Genomic DNA, 23,636 nt, shown 5'->3' with positions numbered 1-23,636 from the left:
GACACATTTTATGGATAGCAGCTTCTTTTTATTCTTGGCCACGACTGCAAAAGGAGCAAGAAGTAGCACTGAAACGTCGTGAAATTTTTTTTACAAAGTTGCTATCCATAAAAAGTGTTGATGTATTATGATAATCAGTTTTGTGTCTCAGGGAAAGATAAATACATATCCCTTTCAAAGTAGAGTAGTATATAAGATTACCTCGAAACTGGATCTATATGTACACTTTGAATATCAGCTGGTATGTTGAGGGCTTAAACGACATGACGTGGCCACAGGAGAGATCACGTCAGACGTACACCCGACACGACTTTGGAAAGGTCACTATATAAGAGAAGAATTGTGATAATAACAAAGGATTCCATTAAATAACCATTAAATACCCTGCAATAACTTGGCTAACCCAAGGCTACAGGAATAGACTTTAATCATGTAGTATGAATAGTCTCAAGGTGTTCGTTACTTTTTTTTGCACAGTCATCATCTATACGGGGGTCACGAACCCGTATGAGTTATGGATTAAATATTCTTTAAACTCAGTCCAAAATAAGAACAACATTACTATGATAGCGGGGAATTCGTCAAACCGAATCCAACATATTTTTTTCATATCGATAAACATCCGTTCCCTTCGGCGTTGGATCTCGGTTTGAAAGACTTGACGGAAACGCTGCAAAGTCCCTCTATTGCGCTTTAAAGCCATCTATCTTTCATTTCATAACCTTTGTGTCTATTTAAAGGCCCGACCCCGGATCGTTCACTGTGTGTATGTGTTACAAATCTTTTGTGATCAAATTTTGCGCCCCAGTTCATTTACGCCCGAGTTTATTGCCGTCTCGACACTCAAGGCTAATTTAGTCATAATCCCGGGGGTGGGAGCGAGGGCGAGGGGCCATTTACACGAGGCGAGACGACGACGACCATGGGGCCACTCAATAAAATGTTACCATTTTCAAACTGGCAATAAAACACATAAAAACGAAACTTGGATTTTGAATCTCATTTATAGAAAACCCATCTTTCATCTGGTATAAGAGGGCTTTGGAAATCTGTATGCATACCTTTCAATACGACCTAGGAAAATATTTCCGTGAAGTGCTTTTTGTTAAACTCTAGTGCTTTAGATTATTCATTTAATCGCAGTTGTATTCAGGTTTGTATTTCTTAAAAGGAAAAAACGGGTCTGAATGCTATCAAAATGAATAATCTTGGTTTGACTATCATCGCAGAACGTGTTAGCTAAGAGATAAATAACCGTATGTTTATATATCTTGACTACTAGTGAACGCATCGATAACTATTTGGTCTCGTGTTGTAATATATCAGAGATATATGTCCAATTCCTTTCGGTCTGATATTCATGTGAAAGTGGAATTATATTTTTTCATCCTCAACAGAACATACATTTTCACGCTTTTCTACGCTTCTGTTCATATACTCATAATTATTGTCAGCCTCTAAATATAGTATAGGGGTGACAATTATTATGATAGTGGGTATATATTGTAACCCCACTAAGCACTATGTAGACATGAAACATTTCCTGTGTCATCCAAAACATAATTTCTATTGCACACGGATCTTAATTTTTTTAGCAAACGTAACGTATTTCATATTAATAAAATCATATTGAAATGTATTAATATTAAGCTTTTTGAACTGAAATATAAGACATTATATCGATGTGGTATTTAAACCAAACAGTTGACCTTTGATTTTTGATCCTGTGAAAAAACTCCATCTTGTTACCTCCGCCAGTATAACCGTCATGCCTTGGTGATTGTTCCCCTTATACAATGCTCCAGTCATGCTCGACCCGGCCGCTACGTTATTCCGACTCGGGAGTCGAATAAATTGTTTCTTTCAAATCTGACACACAGCAGATGTAGTGAAAGTAAAGGTGAAAATACCCGCACACGAATCCATACAGTGGAGAGAAAGACAAGAAGAAATTCACAAATTATAAATTTAGATTTATTTCTCATTGAATTTTAATGGAATGCTAGAGAAAAAAACATTGCGCGTGTACAAAGATCTCACTTCCAGCACGTGTGGCCGTGTATATTTCAAAATGGGCCGTCACGCAAGGTGTAAATTTCATGTAAATAACATGTTATTTCCCGTCATACTAGACATTTTCTCAATTTGCTGTAGTGTAGCCTGAGGCAGCCTCAATTATCTCCCCCCCGTGTCTATGGGCTGCTACCCCCGTGACAACACCGACCCACACATGCCCTTGTCTCCCCACCTCTCACAGGCCGGCTTGGCTAAATTAACCGATGTCAGTGCCCATATCTTACGTTGTTTAACCAATGCATGTGTCTCAGTATCTCAAGATATATGGCAGATGTATTCAGGTCTGTGGTACTTTGTTTAACCACGCTATGCATCTAAAAATAACCTATTATACCACCTTAATATTACTCATAAATAATAATAATAAATCATTTTCTGTGGTAAGAATTTGATTCAATCATGTCATTTGTATCAACATCATCTAATACAGAACCTTAGTATTAACAAATGAATAGAGATATTTTCAGTGAGTTTGTTATTTAATCACGTCATGTCTCAAAATATCCTATTAAAACTAGTTTGACATGGGAAAAGACCGTTTGTAAATTTGTAGTTTTAAAGAATATTATAGGTATTTTGTATGCTTTTAAAAACAAATATTAAAAACGTTTGACGTTTGTAAAACATTTCATTTTATAAGTTAATATTTCAGCTTTGAATTCATATCATTGTGATTACTTACTTATATATATTAAATAAGTATGCTTAAAATTGCATAATGATATATCAGCCATGAAGAAAAACAAAGTTGATATGGTCACCTAAGTGTAATATCAGAAACAAACTAACTTATAAATCATTATTAATTAATTAAAATATGAAAAGTAGAAAAAATGATAGTTTCTCTGATTTATCTTAAGTTATAAAAACAAACAACCTGTACCTAGAATAATAATTTCAAAAGACCATGTTAGCAGTGAAATTTCAAACGATTGAATTTGACATCAGCGTTTTCGAAATATATATTAAAATGTGCCTATAAATGTCGTTAAAATATGTGTTAAATATCAATAACATACCAAACTGCTTTATCAATTAATTTTTCTTTGCATAAATTAATAATGCAGTTTACCTCAGCGATTTAGCCGCCAAGGGAGTTTCCCACGACAGCTGTCTAAACGCGTGTGCATAGTTTACAAATATCAAAACTTTTTTGTCATTTTGAGAGTGATATACCATGTGTTTGACACTCCGTTTTTATGTTTTGGAATTAAACATTGCCACCGTGTTTTTTGTAAGCATGTAATATATGCCGCAATTTTGTGAAAGGTGTGAAAGACAGGCAAACAGAGCGCCGGTGATGATCAGAAGGGTAAACAGTTGCAATGAATTTTGGAGTGGTGCCTAGCTTCAAAGTGGGTGTGTTGCGTTGTGTTGTGTATACATAATAAATTGCTACTGGGACGTCCGTTTAAAAGAGATAATTAGTATTTTTGACTTCCAAAATAAATAGTATGAACATTGAAACAAATTTGAATTCGGGATGTATTTCATATTTCAAGCTAGATACGGGTATTTCGATTAGACACTAAAAGTGTGGCATCAGTCAATGAAATTCTCAATAACTTTATGAAATTAAATTAGCTCTGACGTTATTTGATGAGTATGTGGGCGTTTCTCGGTACTGACACTGAAAGACGTTGGTGTAATTGCACAATCGTTGCAAATTAGCCCCAAAGAGATCATATCTTTGTAGTGTGTGTTGTTTCGTCACTGCCATGTGCCCTTCTAGAAACACTACGGTAACGAGTAATCAGGCTGTACTCGAGCGAGTTGCGTAAATGACACAATATTTGTGTACTCTCTGTTTCTCTGTCAGTTCATGAGAGAGGTAGTATAAATATAATAAACTACATACACAGAGTTTTGAAAACTCGTTCTAGTAAATAAACAATTTGGTCCCTCCTTTTGAGTAAAGAAACAGGCCCTCTCTGTTCAACGAACAAAGAACATTTATTTTTTCATTTAGTTCATGTCCTGTGCCCTTTAACCCCTAAAATATCGAATGGAATCTTCCGGCGTTTGATACGGAACATACCAAAAGGATTAGAAAGGGAAAAAGGGTAAACATTGTCCTCCCATAACATAGTTTCCTGTGCTTGTATAAAAACACCAGCCAACGTTCTAATACAGGAACGGCATCAAAGGTCCGTCTCTTTGAAACCCTGGCTACAATTTTGATTTTGCGAGTCAATTTCAAACCCTGTTTATCAACACGACTGGGCTCACTAGGGTACTGGTCTTGTTTTCTCGATCTGCTGGTGTTGAGATCGTATTGCAATTCTGTTCACATGCACTGGAATAGGCACTACGATCTTGGGTTTGTTTTGTTGATCGTTCGTACTCCCGGCTCGGGCGTGCACCAATCCAGCTTTAACACGTTTCCATTTTGCACGACGGTTTTGAAACCAGATTTTCACTTGTACTTCACTGAGTTTTAAGTTATGTGCAATTTGAGATCGCTCAGTTAATGACAAATATTTCTTGCTATGGAACTCTTTTTCCAACTCTAACAACTGTTCGCTCGTGAATGCAGTCCTCCTCCGCCTCGTTTTCCCACCGGAAGTGCCTATATCGCCATTGGAATCGTCAAAAGTTTTCCCGGAAACTCCATCTAAATTGCCACCTCCGTCAATACCCGTCCTGTCGCTGTCAGTTGTTTCCGAAATACTCTCCCCTTCACTCGTGTGGTTCATAGACGTGTCCGCATCTGATAGATAAGCACAATCGTGGAATTAAAAACATAATCTGTGTATATGAAAAAGATCTATAATGCAATTTTAAAACTTAGGATCGATGTAAATCACTTTATCACCAAAGATGAATGACTAAAAAACCCGTAAAATTTAAAACGTTAAAACCAGAGAACAGCCAGTCTCGATTAGCTACCGAAACAGATTCAATTGGACGTAAAAGGCAAAATAGTATTGAAAATATGTAAGGATTACTGAAAATCAGTGATGACACCAGGTGTTCTCCAAACCAACGGAACACAATACTTTTCAAATGTGTTCAGCATTCTATTAATACCTTCTCTATAGCATTTTGTTTGCCTATTTGTTTACTAACCGAATTCGGTATATGTTCCCGTGTTTTGTTTCAGGTAAACAATTGACTTGCCTTTGCATGTGTTTGTGACAGGTGCCATCGGGCAGAATACGCCCACCATTTTGTGCACACCTGGTACCATCACTATTTGATAGTGATTCATAAACACATGGTCATAATATTGTCGGAATCGTACAATCGACTCGACTGTGCATGGAAAGGTGTTTTTTCGCTTTTATTTTCATCATACTTTCTTATCATTTCTAAACTTATCTTGGTAAAACATTACTGGTCCTATTTGTCAGCTGTTTACCGATTATTTGTATATATAGGATTTTTATAATTGATTAAACAACCGTGAAATCGGCAGTACATGTAGACGCGAGCATTTGAGTTTGGGTCTGCAGCTCACCTGAATTATCTGGAATATTTTCAAATTTATAGATTAAGTTATTTGAAAGGATAACATAACAGAAATGTACGCACAAGGCATACTCATTATACATGTTAATCACTAACTGGTATTTGAATAACTGTTTTGGTAGTGATAACATCACCAGTAGAAATCTTAAGTAATGACACAATTTCTGAGGCCATACACACATTTCAACTAATAAACACTGTTATTGGGAGAAATATTTAAAAACTGGTATAACAGGAGTAAAGGGTTAAATGAAGGGCAATGGTTTAAGGTTATATCAGGGTAAGTTATCAAAACATCCAAGTCCCACCACAGATTTCATCAAAGATACAGTCACTTAATTTTGAATAATACACTGATGGCTCAATATTGGGAAAACTATCATTTCTGTTAAACATTGAATCATGATTCTATGGACAATTTCCGAGAGAGTACTGCCGGATTTTATACACAAAATTTCCAAACTTCCTGAACCCATTGTTTTAAGTGAGTGAGTTGTGTTAACGCCGTTTTTAACAGTATTCTAGTTATATCACGTCGTGTCAGTTTAATGTGGGAGAAAAGCCCGAAGTGATGCAGGTCTCAGACGTTTACCACTTCGGTGAAACCAACGAGCACGGGCATGGTGCCGACAAACTTAGATACATAACCGGGATTCGAACCCACAATCACAATTTCCAGCGTGCCAAAGGGACGCAACACTGCACAGCGAATCGTGGCGCCTTAGACGACTGGGCCACCTGTGCCCCCCATTGTTTTAAGAGATGTCGAAAGAGGTATAGAAGTATCTATCGGCTGAGAATAATAACTTTTAAAAAGTAACATTAGTAGTGAAATAAACAATTGCGTATACCACATTCCCTCAGCATGTCTAATTATCTAACAACTTGTGAGCAGTGAGTCAACGAGACATTTTCAATATGGCTGACGCAGCCGCCATTTTTCAAATGGGATCGCAATCCAGTCATCATCAGTACTTGGAGTATGTGTAGAGTAAAGTTAGTTAAATAGAATGACACGCATATCGGAAACAGTGAAGTCTGGCTCGATACGTGGGAGTTTTTACAAAGAATCAACTACGCTAGCAGCGGTCCTATCTGACGTAACGGCTGCATGAAACTGTACGTTACGATTGCCTGCGGTCACTGACCGACAGTCGTCTAGGGCTCCATTTTATTTCCTAGAGGTGTGTGTGTAAGTGCGTGCGTGTGTGTGTGAGTGTGTGTGTGTGTGTGTGTGCGTGCTCGCGCGCGGTGTGTGTGTGTGTGTGTGTGTGTGTGTGTGTGTGTGTGTGTGTTATCGAAAAAATGAATTTGTTGAAAAAATAATAATCGTCCCTCCTCCTAGAATATCAATGGTCGGTCCCTAAGGCGCTGTGACATTTCGCTGTGCAGAGTTGCGTCCCATTGGCACGCCAGAAACCTATGATTGTGGGTTCGAATCCCGGCTAACCCTGATTAGATTTCTAGGTTTGTCGGCACCATACCTCTGCTTGTGGGTTTCACCGAAGTGGTAAACGTCTGAGACCTGCATCACTTCGGGCTTTCCTCCCACAATAAGCTGACACGCCGTGATAAAACTTGAACACTGCTAAAAGCGGCGTTAAACCCAACTCACTCACTGACTGCCATACGTCGCATTTGGTGTTTCAGTAGTTGCTAGCGTCCCACCTGCCACGGAACACGAGGTCAAGCCGAGGAAGGTGTCCGACGAGTCAACGCATGCGAGTTGGCCAATACAAATTAGCCGAATGGTTAAAGCGTTAGCTCGTCACGCCGAAGGCCTGGGTTAGACACCCCACAAGTGTGCAATGTGTGAAACCCGTTTCTGGTGTCACCCTTGATAAAACTTACCCCCTCCCTTAACACATATCACTACTATAACCAGCAACCTGTTTTGAGGTTCTTGTTTCCGTATTGAGAAATAAATGGTTGACAACAAGGGAATCTCAACATTAATCACTCGTAATCAACCTACAAGTGAGCTGGGCTCCCGTTTCAGAAAGCGACCTTAATGCTACGACTAACGTACGACTGCTTGAAACAGATGCTGCTCTTTGAAAACAAACAAACAAACAAACAGAAAACAGAAAAAGGAACGATCAGCAAATTACACCGATTTACTCAACAGAATTTGACATCTTTGTACATCGGCTAACAATTGTCATTGTCTCGGGTACTCTATATCCTATAAACCACTCTCCGATGTAATTAAGCCAGAGAGGTCGTAATGACATTATGTATATAATAGTAGTTGTAAAGCTAATTGCATGTCAGTGTAGGACCAGGCGGTGACTCCAATACTGCACACTGGGTTATATGGTATAGGACAATAGACAGGTACCATATGCCACCAAGGTGCTGGACACGGCACGTTGTGATTGGATGATTACTGGGCCTCATATACATGTCAGGTTACGTTCTCACCACTAATGGGGCGTGGTCATGCTTGTCAACAGTAATTACGATACGATCACCCAAAACAGAAAGGGTTAAGGTTTGAAATGGCTATGCAGAGTAAATAGCACAACAAGGGTTAATGTGGTGATTTGCAAAGTGGGATTGTCTGTATATAACCCCGAACGAATTGGAACGGCTGGAAGCTCATAAATCTGTCAATGACGTGAAGACGACAACAGGAACGACAATGACTGAGATGCTGTAGATGACGTAATATACAACATCTACTGTACACACGTCCACGCCGACGTGGGCGGCGGTTGACCAGTGACCAGTATTGCAATGTCATACACACAATGTAATGGAATATGTCTGTCGCTAAAAAAAACGGACACACAACTTCACCATCACGACTCTTGCACCAGTGTACTTATTACTTATGGGGCGGTGGGGAAACCTAGTGGTTAACGCGTACGCTCGTCACGCCGAAGGTTCGATTCCCTACATGGGTACAATGTGTGAAGCCCATTTCTGGTGTCCCCCTCCGTGATATTGCTGGAATATTGCTAAAAGCGGCGTAAAACCATACTCACTCACTCACTACTCACTACTCATTACTTTTATTGATTCCAATAACTTAAAATGCACATAAAGAATTTCAATGAAAAAAACCGCGATAGCTTGAGGTTATCAATTTCATCACTAACAGTTGAATGAAGCAACTGCAGGCAGCACCCGACTCTTCCCAGGGTCTTCCGTCTGCGCCCTGTCTTAGTTTAACCTGCCATCAGGTAAAATTCATTCGGTAGAATGACTGTTCCAGAATATATCTCCCTACTTGATAAGCCGAACCGACCTAAGCATCCACAAACCTTATAAACCTATCTACTGTATACCCCGATCTACCACATATACCAACCAACCCTGTCCCCCGACTTGCATAATGGACACATTTACCCATACATCAATCTGTCCAATATACCAATCTACCCCGATCTGCCAAATATCCCAGTCAACTGTACACCCCGATCTTACAAATATCCCAGTCCACTGTACACCCCGATCTGCCAAATAACGCAGTCCACTGTGCACCCCGATCTGCCAAATAACGCAGTCCACTGTACACCCCGATCTGCCAAATAACGCAGTCCACTGTACACCCCGATCTGCCAAATAACCCAGTCCACTGTGCACCCCGATCTGCCAAATATCCCAGTCCACTGTACACCCCGATCTGCCAAATATCCCAGTCCACTGTACACCCCGATCTGCCAAATATCCCAGTCCACTGTACACCCCGGTATGCCAAATAACCCAGTCCACTGTACACCCCGGTATGCCAAATATCCCAGTCCATTGTACACCCTGATCTGCCAAATATCCCAGTCCACTGTACACCCCGGTATGCCAAATATCCCAGTCCACTGTACACCCTGATCTGCCAAGTATCGCAGTCCACTGTACACCCTGATCTGCCAAATATCCCAGTCCACTGTGCACCCCGATCTGCCAAATATCCCAGTCCACTGTACACCCCGATCTGCCAAATATCCCAGTCCACTGTACACCCCGATCTGCCAAATATCCCAGTCCACTGTAAACCCTGATCTGCCAAATATCCCAGTCCACTGTGCACCCTGATCTGCCAAATATCCCAGTCCACTGTACACCCCGGTATGCCAATTATCAGTCAACTGTACACCCTGATCTGCCAAATATCCCAGTCCACTGTACACCCCGATCTGCCAAATATCCCAGTCCACTGTACATCTCGGTATGCCAAATATCGCAGTCCACCCTATACCCGACCTGCATGAATAGCAACCCACCCCATACCCCAGTCCATCAAATACACCACCCACCCATACCCTGATCACCCAACCCCATGACCCTAGATTCCCTCAGCCGCAGACCACGCCGACAAAGCATAAAGGTACACGTACACAGAACAGCTCCATCAGACAACTCGTTTCCCCAACCACACAACATACTTGTGGCCCATGGAATCTCCGTTCAGCTTAATCCTCACCTTATTGATGGGGTGGTACATAAAGGGTTAACGGGCAGGAAGGAGAGACACTTTATAATGTCGGTAAGTTTTAATACCATTACCAGGACAGTGACAAATGTTTCTCATTTCCATCTCAATCTATCGGGTGTTTACAATCTAACACCTTCGGTGATAAAACCCTCTCAATGGAACCTCCTTTCAAAAGCTGCAGTGTTATTTATTACTGAAGAGAGAAGTGCTGGGTCGGTATCTGGCTGTCCGGGGCCATACAACGTCAGAAAATACGGAGTTTTAATTATTGCGGATTCGGAGTGTGAATAGTTTATGGTTTAGGTGAACTGACCATGAGTATATAGGACACTTGACAAGCAATCAGTGCTTTCAATACATACAACGCGGTACACTGAGGTGAGGGTATGTTCAAGTTCATTTCTCAGAGTTTGTTTAATGGTAGGACAAAAAAGTTGAAACCGTTTTTAATCACGTTAATGGTCGTCGGTAATAAAATTCGTTACGAATTATATGAAGCAAAACGATTGCTGATTAATGTATGTATGTACCTTAACAGTCTAATATCATGTTTCTTGTTTCAAATAAGGATGTTCACGTTATAAAGTGTTAATGTTTCTCAAGATCATGTCTGGATTCAGAATTTGCAATGCAGGTGGAGCCGTCTTTCGATTACAGTTCATTCCGCGTGTAGTCAGTTCGACTGCGTTAACTGTGGAAAGGTAGAGATATCCGACTAGACTCGGTCCCACCCCTCATTTCATAATGGACAGGTCCAAACTCCACAATACTAGAGACAAAAACCTTAATACATTTAAAACTTGAAAGAAAGCGGAACAGTTTAAAATATCCTGCTGAGGTGTAACTTAGAAATGAACAGGAGGAAGCACGATTTAATTAAAACAACAATTATTAAGAAGCTTAGCTACCCCTTTTCCAGAGTAGACTCTCCTTTGTCTTTCATGTATTTAAGCATAAAAAAACATCAAACCAATCATGACGAACACGTGGCTTACTAAAATTAACAAAACGATGTATATTTACACTCATAGGCAATACACTTATAGTTCATAGCCAAGGATTAAATAACTTCTTCCCTTTGTGTAAACAGATTTCTGAGTCACATGATCATCAGGCGATGTGTTGTTGTTTTGTAACTTACTATAACTGAATGGTATTTAAATTCCCAATATAATTCCCAATATGCACACACTGATCTGTAAGAGAGGCCAACCCACGGCGTGTAGCGTATGCTGCATCCCAGAGAAGAGGAAGACAGGTTATTCTAAATGGCGTTCATTACAGACTGTATAATACGCGACTGACATGTGTCCACTGGAGATGTGTCACTGACAGAAAAACCCAGTCAACCTATCAGGATTCCTCACATCACAAAAACTAACAATCGTCTTGGGGCTGCTAGACCTCCGGGTTTCAGGAATAAATTGATATTTTATTGTTAACCTGCTGCTGCAGTACATAACTCCTATAGAAGTGTTAGAATTATGAAATAAATTGATATTACCCGGTATATAGTGCATCTGCTGATGCTGTACAAAACTATTATTTCTCTGAACTAGTTTGCAGAAAAGTTAGAAATTGGGAATATGGCTTGTTGAATATATTATGATATATAATATTTGGTCATTGTATATAATAAATATATTCAACTCTCTCTTATTTTTGTTTTATCGTATCCTATACGGACTGGTCTACTGTGTTTCTAAATCTCATTACCCCTAATCACCGGTGCATAACTTTGTTTTCATAACACTATAGACGAAATATAGCTACACCCATAGCTAAAAATACAAAAAATAGTAATGTACATACAACTCTTATAATAATGTTAATAATACATAAAAAAAACAACCACTACACAACACAATTTCCATGTACTAGAGAAACAAGGGGTCCAATTGCACGTGCATGTTCGCATTTAATCATAGATTCATTAACAGTTTATTCAATTTCACAATTCCCAATAATTACAAAATTTGTCACTTAGTTATTCGATGCCGAAATGATTTCGCTTACCCCACACCCAAATTAATTTACAGTGGACCATTATGTTTCTATTAAAGATGAGATGATAAAACAATTTCTACTCTCTCAGTTATGTAGTCTAAAAAATATCAATAACAATCAGGTAGTGAATTCTGGCACCGATGCAACATGGTCGTGACTTTGTGGGGATACGTTGAAAAAAGTAATTAAGATATGCATCGAGTGAGAAAACGTGTTATTTTTAATTGGATTAGACTCACGATACGATACATATTAAAGTATTTAGAATCTAGTTGCAATTAGGCAGGGTTTTACGGGTCGTGGGCTTTACAGATGCGTGTGATATTCACGATGAGTGTATGGGAAGAAAATTGTGAAATAACTGTTTCATATTCTTAGTTTATTTCTGAAGGATCTCATAAAAACGACGAAGAACTGACGATAACCCAACAGACACTTTCATCCCGCACAGGAAATAGTTAATCTGTATTGATTGCCTGTCTCGTGTCAATTTCAATTAAAGTTGAAATTTTATTATGAAATAGAATATGTGTTTCGTAAGCTTTCTTAAAGTTTCAGCTTTTATACAAGTTTTTCTTTTTGCATCATGGATATCAAAACATTTTGAAAATAAACCGAAGTAACAAAAAACGTTTGATTTTGTATTTTGAAGTGGCAGTTCCTAATTTATTATGAATGATGTTGGAAGGTCAGAGGGCATGACAGCAAAAATAGTCTTTTCAAGCCTCATCCATCAAAACCCCATTACTTTTCTCGCGTTTAGAATTTCTGGGTCACACACGGGAAAAAAAACAATTTAAATTTTGTAACCAAATCTACAACAGAGGGGATATACCTTATTAAGTTTTTAGATTCTAAGCTAAACGCGGATAGTATGAAAACAAGTTGAAGAAAAATAAACATGATAATAAACAATAAAACTGGTTATCAGTTTAGATCTAGATTCATGATTTTTTTGCCTTCTGTTTACATCTTCATATGTGGAATTAACATTTTGAAAGTTTTTTTTTTTCTCAGAATGTTCATAATCGATCAGTTTTATGAACGTTTATGACAGACTCGAATAGTATAATATACGGTCATTAGAATATCCAAAAAAATATTTTTTTAAATTCCATGTGTATTATAAACATTTTTATAACGTATCTAGTACTGTTGTCTGCGAGAGTAACGTGGTGAAGTGCCACTTCGGATGGCATAGAATGTGAACTATAATACAAATATTAGATTTAAAAAACACTTCAGCAATTTTCAATTGCGTGTGAATATGAACTATTTACCAACCATTCAAATTGTTTCAACTCTGTCATTCTTGTTTGTCCTATTTGCAATTGCAAGGTCAACCAGTGATATGAATTCATGCAGATTACATCCACTAACTGAGCATAATCTTACAATTATTTATGACACTAACTAAATCATTGACACTTCAGTTGGGATAATTTCACTAATGAGATGCAGGTGCAGAAAATTGCCTTCCAATACACCAACTCCCCATTGTCTCTTCTTATGTCCAAGTTCTGCACTTAATGCCAGTTATGTAAGTTCGGTTTGGTAAAAAATTCTTCATAACGACCATATCATAGTGTGTTTTCACTTGAATCATACAACATTAAATTGAATTTTTTGGTTGGTGTACTAATTGAACAAAACATTAATTTTAATATCAAACGTTTACGTTTAAATTATTATATATAGTTGATTTATATTTTTAATAGATTTGAATACTTTGAATTGCCTGAAATAACACACCTGATATTGTTTTGAAATAGAAATAACCCATTATGCTTTAAGTCTTTTACGATAATAATATTATCATTTAATAACCAACTTGTGATTTAATTTGCTTTGTTTCATCAGAAAATACATCTGCATGGACAGTGCTTAGGCAGATTACACACTCCTACACATGGATCGTGTTTGTCTTCATCATTCCGCCATTCCGTCCTTGATGATCTTGATAACGATCACAAAATGCCAGTAAACATGCAAATTAATTTTCTACGAGAGCATAACTGATTAACATTACGGGCAGTAAGGCACTATAGGTTGGTAGCGCCATTCTGCATGCTGAAGCTAGGTGTATCTTGTGTTGTTGTATGGCGATTGTATGACAGCCTGGCCTCCATCCTCATTGCAAAAAATGTATTGTCAAAGAATGCAGCAACAAGAGAATCAATCATGACAAATTAATAATTGCTACATATTGTACAGATGTTTGGGCTTTTTAATATCTTATGCTTTAGGGGGTATTTAAATTTTCATGTGCTCACCTCTCAACATTATTCAATATAATTCTTTACAGGTAAACGGTGTTAATTTTAAATTGTAATGCAGAATTTTTCGCCTTTAAAGGTTAAGGAAAGTTTAGAAAAGAGATTATTCCTGAAGTCAATGCCCAAATTCAAATAAAAGTGACAAGGGTTCAACCCCTAGTTGACAGCGATGACTTGGGGATTAGGGACCAATTTGAGGAAACCCAATAAAGCCACTGACAAACAGAGTTTAAGTAAGGGACAATAGCGATATGTTTGAGTTTTCCGATGCCAACAATCTAGCACTAACTTGGTGATTGACAAAATTAAACATTTCAACAATCGGGTATATTTGGTCAACAAAACACGGGGAAATTGAACAATTAACCCAATCTGAACGACGGTTATTTGAATGACTTGACGGTCCTTGTCACCGAATGACATGTTCGATGGAACAAACAAGGAAATAATAGCCATTTGACGTGCAGAGTTGAAGAGAATAGCTGTCGATAGATCGACGATTATACCCTCTCGCAGGTCAAACTGGGCTGATTTAATTTTAATTTTATATTTTGGTTTGATAGTGGAGTTTAAGTGAATGATAAACAACTCTAACAAATACAATTGCAAATAATGTTTCTTATGAAAGCGTTTTTTTATCAGAAAGATTGACAATAATTACAATGAAAATTGTGAATCTCAAAAAAAATTAATATATTATATATTAATGTATTTAAGGAAAATATGAAATTGTTTTTTTTTATTCAGCCTTATCAAACTGGAGTAATGAATGAACTGTTGTGAAGGCAGTGATGTGTGCCTCGCCACATGTATGTGACGGACAACACTCAGTGGTGACTGATTCCCCCATGAAGACTGCCAGCGAAGACAGGCAGGCTCCACCGGCCATGTGGTTGTTGTGTTAATAGCTTGACGATTAGGTTTCACACATCTGGCATTCTGGGGGCATTAAAACCTATCAGGAGTCAATTACATACGTAATTGGGGTTAGAAACACGACAATTAATTGCCAAAATGTTTGTCCGACTGAGAGAGTTCCTCCTCGGCTCAAAGAACTGTCTCGGTAATTTACCAACAATGTAGATTACTCATTTCCCTATGCAAGTTTGTATACTGAATGTGTGAATGGGTGACGATAATAGGTAATTGGTCAGCTCAGCGCTGACAGTGCCGGAGGCTGTGTCAGAGTGTATTGTGTTAATACATTTACAAGAAAGGTTATGTTACTCTCCTACCAATGATGAAATACTTTCCACAAATTAAATTTGAAAATAATCTGGTGATGGAATGGAAATTATATTTATTTTTTAACAATAAAACATTTATAAGACGACTAACATGATTACGAAACGTTGTATGCTTTCCATCGCCATTTTGTTGAATATCAGGAATTATTGTTTTCCTTTATCGCAAAGATATTATGTGATATAAAATAATAATTATATGAATAATTCTGAAAGAAAAAAAACAGTGTTTCTGAGCAATAAATTATTCTTCCTTCAAAGAGAATGTTCCCGTCAGACACACGTTAAACACATTACAAGATAATAAAAGCCATTTTGTGGCTGTTTATGGCGACATGATCTAGGGTTATGTTGATAACATTTCTAGGTCAACCGTTCAACTGAAACATACCTTGTTGCTTCTAGTAAAGACATATTTATGTTGATGCACTTTAAATACAACTGACAGTACTTCCTGTAACTTGACATAGAACTTCCTATTTAGCTCTTTACAGGAAACAATACACACATTTGCGAATATGGTAATTTCATTTAGAATTTTTGCTCGTTTGTTTGTTTTTTACATCAAATTATTTCCCGAGTCTTTACCTCAATACGATACACGTGTAAATAATTCTTTAGCGATTATATAATTATTTGACATGATAGCAAGTTTGAATACAACGCTTACCTTCCAACATTTCATCGTCAATATCCTCTGTGTTTTCATCACTACTGAGCGGACTGACTGAGCGGGTAGATTCGTTGACCCGCGGGGTGGGGATTGTCGGTTGTGCCGTAGGTCGGAGGGGTGAGGCTTGCATGGTGTTACCCGCATGATGAAGTAAAAAATCTCTGTGTTGCTGGTTTAGGGCAGGGGATCCAAGGAGTTGTGACTGGGAGAAAACCGCGTGGGTAAGAGAACTCATCGCCCGGGGGTCGCCGAGATTCGCTGGGAGGGACGGGGCGACAGACGCTGAGGGCATGAACATATACCCGGGGTAGTAGAGTGGAGGAGATATCCGTGGTTGCGGCGCCATCAAGGCATCGATGGAAAACGAACTGTACATCGGTCTGTGCATGACGATCTGTTTCAGACCCGAACGGGTCGTCCTGCTTCGGGCTTGTATAGAAGTCTAACAACTGGGATCGTTGGCTTTAGAAGTGACGGTATCAGTGTTGTCTAAATTGAGAGGTGTACCCCCTCCGCTATTCATCATCGTCAAGTTACAGTTGACAGCGGGAGGGATGTCTAGCTGGAAAAACCCTCCCAATCACGTGACGGCAAACACAGCCATCCCATTGGTTTAAAGTCACGCGCTGGCTCTTGTCAGAGAATAATTGACAGGTCGACCCAGCACGCTTCCGTCTCTATTGGTCTGTTGCGGGAGGGTTTGAAAAGCGGCCACACCAGTGCAATCAGGCGCTAGTAATTATGATTGATGAAATTAAATTGGACTTGCCAAAATTGAGGTTATCCGTAGCCACTGTAGCCGCGTAGAGATCCATGAAGGCTATGATCCGTGATGGAAAGTCCAAAGAGATAGGTTTTCTATGACTTCAGTACGTTGGCTATCTTATTGGGATGAACCGTGCAGCCAAACTCGCCGGGTCAAGCCTCTACTGTCCCCTCGCGAACCCCCGATGATATGAGATTATGCCCCCCGACCCTACATAGTGTGATTACGTTTAGGAACCCAATATCTCTATCCTATCCTCCAGCATCTTGCTTCTGCTAAGTTAAAATACATATCTATAATGTCAAGCATAAATACCTTTGATCTTTATCAACCTATGACATTTTATCTACAATATCATCAAATCTGTTAAATTGGTATTTTCTTTAAATGATTTCTTTGTGTTGACAGATATGTATGTATGCATGTCTGTATATGGGTATGTATTAATCATAATGTTTTGTCATATTATAATTGCATCTGTTCCGTGAGAATAATCTTATCTTACACGGGAAAACATTTTGTTAGGCAACACAAGCTAGATCAACACCCATTACTGGTAAGCTAATACTTACTAGCGACACAGAGCAGTACATGTATTTGGAGAAAATAATATTATTTCACTCAGGAAAAATAACATTTTATTCCAAACTTATTCTTAATATAAAGTGTATTATATTCTGATGTGGAGATCAATCTTTTTCGATACTCTAAATAAAATTGATTTCAAGTTAAATCGCAATTAATCTGAATAATATACTAAAAAATCTTTTTTATAAACAACATGTTTCATTATTTAGTTATGAAGACTTTGTTGGGAATCGAATTACTAAATACTAAATATAGATAGTATATTCAATTTTTATTATGTACGCAGAATACGGTATTATTTATAAACATTTGTATATATCTATCAGTATCAATATATTCAGCATCCTAGATTTGCTTATTCAGCCAATTGTATTTTTTATTATTATATTACTGCAGTAGTGTGTGTTATAGAAGCAGAAATTTAATTTATTCTTTCTTTAAACTACGAATATACGCAGTAAGCCTGACAGGTTGTATGAGGGGTGTGATCCCTTCTGAGCCATATGGGCAACAAACTCCGCAGTGAATAATAAGACACGTTGATAACCAGTAGCATGGCGCAGTCCAAAAATAAAGCATTTAAATCCGAAACTTGATATCCACAAACATCGCTATCTAATTATGACCAGGGTAAATCAAATTTTATTGCTGCGCCGCAGATTATGAGACCTCAGTGCGCAATATCATAATTTCATAAACAGACATGTCAAATGCAATTAAAATTTTAATAGTATTACCCACTGTGAAATTCAGCTACGGAATTATGGGCTGATGGGAATAATTTCCCTTTGAATTTAGGAAAAATATAAATTTCAAAATTGAAATTTAGCTGGTAATTCTATTATAGATTTCTTTGTGTGTAGCATTTTTAAAATAAAAAATCTAAATATCATTCTTAAAATGATTGAAATGGATACATAAATGTGTATATTTCACGAAGTGTGCACGTAAACATTTACAAAATAAATCATTGAAATTTGAAGAAACATATTCATCCTGTTCAAATCTAGAGAAAAAAAACCGAAATGCTAATGTTTAAAAATCAATTATTTTCCCTCAGGGAATCCAAACAATTAATTGACTATGAAAAGAAATGTGTTTAACATCAACACCCGGCCTCTGGCAAAGTCGCTTTCTGTCCTGATCAGTAATTAACGGCTTAGTAAGTGTGTAGCGTCTAATTTTACCTATATACCCCAGGCGTATTTTTGTGTTAAATCAAGGAGACAATTGAAGATACAATAAACTTGTCACGCCCATTTGGGCTAAAACCTGTATTGTTTGTATTCGTAACTATCTGTAACAAAGATGAAAAGGGGAATAATGTTTACATTAATTTTCCTGCATCATTGTATTTGTTGAGTGAATCAACATATACAACAGACAACAATTACAATTAGTGTTTTGTGAACCTTCGACCCTGAACAAAAACATATACTATACAAGACGTGAACGGGTTATTCTTAAACCAGGATTCCCGTCGTTTAATTAATTACATTGCCATCTCTTTAAATGTATGTGTGCATAAATATTAATCGTTGTAAGTATCATACAAATAAAAATAATTTTTTTTTTTGTTTTCATAGAGTGTGGAGGATGAGGAAGAAAGAGTATAAAGTCATGCCGTTAATAATACATATCAGATATTTCAGCATAACGTCAGGGTGAAGGAACGAGCTAATTAGGAGATTCAGTGCATTGCAATTCGTAGCCAGGTACGAACGTTTTCAGTGCAGAACAATTCATCCACCGACTATTAAGCATGCTCATCTTATTCAGGGAAACTCTTAAGTGGGCTCGCATTTCCAAGAGTTAACCACTCCGATAGAAGAAAAATCAGAAAATTGTGTAAAAATGCACGAAACCTCCCCAGATTTACCGATGATTTCATCTTGGTGATATCGCGCGGTGGTACACAGATCTCTCGGCCTTCAAAGCTTGCTTCCGCGAAGTCGCAGTCTCCTGTTTCAAATCACCTTAAAGGTTTCACGACAAAGTTTTAGGTTTTGTACATTGTGTGAACGTGTGAGGAAGAGGTTGTGACGGATAACAAGCTGACGGCCTATTGTCACCTGGAGGACACGTGCCCTTGTTCTCATTAACACCGCATGTTTTGCTACACAACATAATGACATCGACAAGCACTGGTTTTGTTTGGGGTTTCTGGACTCGAACACGCATTTATTGCTTTCCGAAATTAAAACACATTTGTTTTCTTAAAAATATCCACGTTATTCATCAGTGAAGAAGTTCAAGATTTAGTGTCTGTGAAGAGTGGCGTGCTTTCATTATGCTGTTCCCCTCCCTGTATTGATGTCTTATCAATGAGGATAGAGAAGCTATTTTTATCCCGCTGACAAAAACAGAAAGATACGCACGTGCACACGCACCCGCATACGAGATTGTTCTTGTGGTTATAAAGTCACTGGAACCGCATTTGATTATAATCAATTCATCAATGTCATAAATGACAATCAATATGTACCTTGTCGGTTATGTGTTTATGGTGGTGGAATACTTTACACAAGCGTGGAACTGTTTGAATGTGCGTGTGGATCCGCCCTTGTGTGCGTGCGCGCACGCGTGTTTGTGTGTGTACGTGCGTGTATGTGAGCGCGCACGCGTGTGTAGTATCGTTATATCAAGTTTCAGGTTATCATAAATCCATTTTGCGACATCATCTATTGCAACTAGACAAAGCAATGTTAATATCCACTGCGTAGATCCTTATGTGCCCTTCTATGTATCTGGAAACGATTTCGTTAAAAGTTTCTGCTGATATCTGCTGATCTCATTCATTTTCTAAATTATGTGTTGTATCATGGTGGTGATAATGACATTATCAGTTGATGGTTTATTGTGGTAATAATGCCATTATAAACTGATAGTACAATGGTGGTGATGTAAACTGATGGTATATGGTGGTGATAATGTCATTATAAACTGATGGTGTATGGCGATGATAATGTCATTATAAACTGATAGTATAGTGGTGGCAATAATGTCATTTTAAACTGACGGTATGTGGTGGTGATAATGTCATGATAAATTGATGATGTATTGTGGTAATAATGCCATTATACACTGATAGTACAATGGTGGGGATAACGTCCTTATAAACTGATAGTTTATTGTGGTGATAATGTCATTATGAACTGACAGTACAATGGTGGTGATAATGTCATTATACACTGATGGTATATTGTGGTGATAATGACATAATAAACTGATAGTGCAATCATTTTAATAATGTCATTATAAACTGATAGTGCAATGATGATAATAATGTCCGTATGAACTGATATTGATATTCCTACCCTCGCTACCCCAAATTTGATGATGGTAATAAGGTCATTATACCCTGATATTGGTAATTATATTACCCAAAATAAACAATATCGGCTTTGAAACATTTACTGCATTCAACACATAACGAATGTCACTGACCCACTTTTACAAATATGGAAACGTCATAGAACAAACCAGATGAGGCCACTATGACATTATGAACTGATAGTATATGGTGGTAATAATGTCATTTCAAACTGATAGTATATGGTGGTGATAATGTCATTATAATTCTATGGTTTATTGTGGTGATAATGTCATTATACACTGAGAGTATAGTGGTCGTAATAATGTCATTATAAACTGACAGTATATGGTGGTGATAATTTCATTATAAACTGAAAGTGCAATCATTTTAATAATGTCATTATAAACTGATAGTGCAATGATGATAATAATGTCCGTATGAACTGATATTGATATTCCTACCCTCGCTACCCCAAATTTGATGATGGTAATAAGGTCATTATACCCTGATATTGGTAATTATACTACCCATAATACTGATGTCAAGGATGATAGTAATAATGTCAAAATACAGTTATATTATTGTGATGGTGATAATGTCAATATACACTGATACCCACCGATACCCACCGATTTCGCGGCAATATATCTTAAAAGGGATTTTCCCTTATAACACTGGAATAGGAAGACCACACTTCTTATCCACACACCTAAAAGTGTAGGTGGACGGGCATTCTCTCTTGATACTGATGGCAGCGCTTCTTTAGGGGCGGATATTTAAAACATTTGTTTAAAAGAAGGAGCACGCAGCCTGAGCATCATCCTACGTCCTGTATGTGTGGGTTACCCTTTGCTGTGATATTGCGATGTTAAACCTAAACTAACCCATTTATCGTGGAGCCTTTGGACAGAATATATGTGTTGGTTTTAGAAAGTCAGGTAAGGTAGGTTAGACATTCCTGTTAATATCATACATGTGTTGACTTTACTTTTAACCTGCCGCGATATAACTGGAATACTGTTAAAAGCGGCGTTAAACCCAACTCACTCGCTCACTCACTCACTTGGAACCTATTGCGTTATTAAGAGTGCAGTGTCGGCATCGGTTCGTGAGAGAGGAGTGTAGGCATCGGTTCGTGAGAGAGTAGTGTAGGCATCGGTTTGTGAGAGAGTAGTGTAGGCATCGGTTTGTGAGAGAGTAGTGTAGGCATCGGTTCGTGAGAGAGTAGTGTAGGCATCGGTTCATGAGAGAGTAGTGTAGGCATCGGTTTGTGAGAGAGCAGTGTAGGCATCGCTTCGTGAGAGAGTAGTGTAGGCATCGGTTCATGAGAGAGTAGTGTAGGCATCGGTTTGTGAGAGAGTAGTGTAGGCATCGGTTCGTGAGAGAGGAGTGTAGGCATCGGTTCGTGAAAGAGTAGTGTAGGCATCGGTTCGTGAGAGAGTAGTGTAGGCATCGGTTCGTGAGAGAATAGTGTAGGCATCGGTTCATTCATCTTCCCGAGGCAAGGGAGTTAACTGACCGTAAATGTCCAGTTTCCACCCTTGTTGAACTAGACTGGAATTTCCAGGCTCGATCGTAGCGCCACCAGTGGCTATTGCGAGTTATGTCCCTTCTATGTCCCTCCTATTGACCAATCAGATGCCATCTCTCATATCACTTGTATTTACTTCAAACAAAATGGCTGCGCCCAGTCAAGATGATCTGATCGATAATCAAGATACATATTGTTATAAAACGGGTCTTACCCGCGAAGTGCATAAAATCACTTGAGCACCTTAAATAAAAGCAAAAACATATTTGCACAATTTCTGTCGACGCCCAGTTGGCGGTACAGATGCTTTGCAAATCCTGCAGTCGACCGTAGTCTGGACGTTGAAATCCATGCTGTTTTTAAGAACCGGATGTCTAGTTCGTTACGCGATTTTGATTGGACTATGCATAGACTCGTTAGTCCAGCCAAAATGTAACTCCAGAATTCCAGCCTAGTTCGGCAAGGATGGAAACTAGACTTTTATAGTTAGTTAAGGCCCTTGCTTCGTGAAGATGCGGTTCCAGAGAGAGTAGTGAAGTCATTGGTGAGTGAGAGACAAGTGTAGGCATCAGTTCCTGAGAGAGTAGTGTAGACACCGGTTTGTGAGAGTAGTGTAGGCATGTGTTCGTGAGAGAGTAGTATAGGCATGTGTTCGTGAGAGAGTAGTGTAGGCATCGGTTCGTGAAAGAGTAGTGTAGGCATCGGTTCGTGAGAGAGTAGTGTAGGCATAAGTTCCTGCGAGAATAGTGTAGGCATGTGTTTGTGAGAGAGTTGCGTAGGCATCAATTCTTGAGAGAGTAGTGCAGGCACCGGTTAGTGAGAGTAGTGTAGGCATCAGTCCCTGAGAGAGTAGTGCAGGCACCGGTTAGTGAGAGTAGTGTAGGCATCAGTCCCTGAGAGAGTAGTGTAGGCACCGGTTAGTGAGAGTAGTGTAGGCATCAGTCCCTGAGAGAGTAGTGTAGGCACCGGTTAGTGAGAGTAGTGTAGGCATCAGTCCCTGAGAGAGTAGTGTAGGCACCGGTTAATGAGAGAGTAGTGTAGGCTCCCCCCTCCCCCCCCCCCCCCCCCACCCCCCCCACCCCCCACCCCCCACCCCCAACAAGACTTAGTCACTATTTGACTGGTGTGACTTTAAATTTTAAGTCACTCACACACAACAATGCCACCGCCAAAGTGCATACTCATGGAATAATTATGCAGCAGTTCTATACATCAATGGTATGCATAGGTAGAAATATTCACCATTACTC

The 23,636-nt window shown here is 38.6% G+C and overlaps 1 protein-coding gene across 1 annotated transcript; it reads right to left on the bottom strand.

The window, feature by feature from the left end:
- Positions 1-2,929: 2,929 nt before the first annotated feature.
- Positions 2,930-16,721, bottom strand: LOC139465383 (homeobox protein GBX-2-like). Its single transcript, XM_071247090.1, has 2 exons — positions 16,183-16,721; positions 2,930-4,786 (listed from the first exon to the last, which is right to left on the bottom strand). Exons 1-2 carry the CDS (start codon positions 16,571-16,573, stop codon positions 4,305-4,307), a joined length of 873 nt encoding a protein of 290 aa, XP_071103191.1. The 5' UTR covers positions 16,574-16,721; the 3' UTR covers positions 2,930-4,304.
- Positions 16,722-23,636: the final 6,915 nt, after the last annotated feature.

The sequence above is a fragment of the Haliotis cracherodii genome, unplaced genomic scaffold (genome assembly GCF_022045235.1).
Source record: "Haliotis cracherodii isolate W230 unplaced genomic scaffold, xgHalCrac1.p SCAF_18, whole genome shotgun sequence".
Classification (NCBI taxonomy): domain Eukaryota; kingdom Metazoa; phylum Mollusca; class Gastropoda; order Lepetellida; family Haliotidae; genus Haliotis; species Haliotis cracherodii.
Note: the sequence above shows the minus strand (reverse complement) of the source record. Positions and strands in the feature narration are given on the sequence as shown.

Bases quoted from the DNA above. Each gene is read 5' to 3' on its own strand.
- LOC139465383 (XM_071247090.1), bottom strand. From the start codon at position 16,573: ATGCACAGACCGATGTACAGTTCGTTTTCCATCGATGCCTTGATGGCG. The intron at 4,787-16,182 runs GTAAGCGTTGTA...CTTATCTATCAG, and splicing joins TGACGATGAAATGTTGGAAG to ATGCGGACACGTCTATGAAC.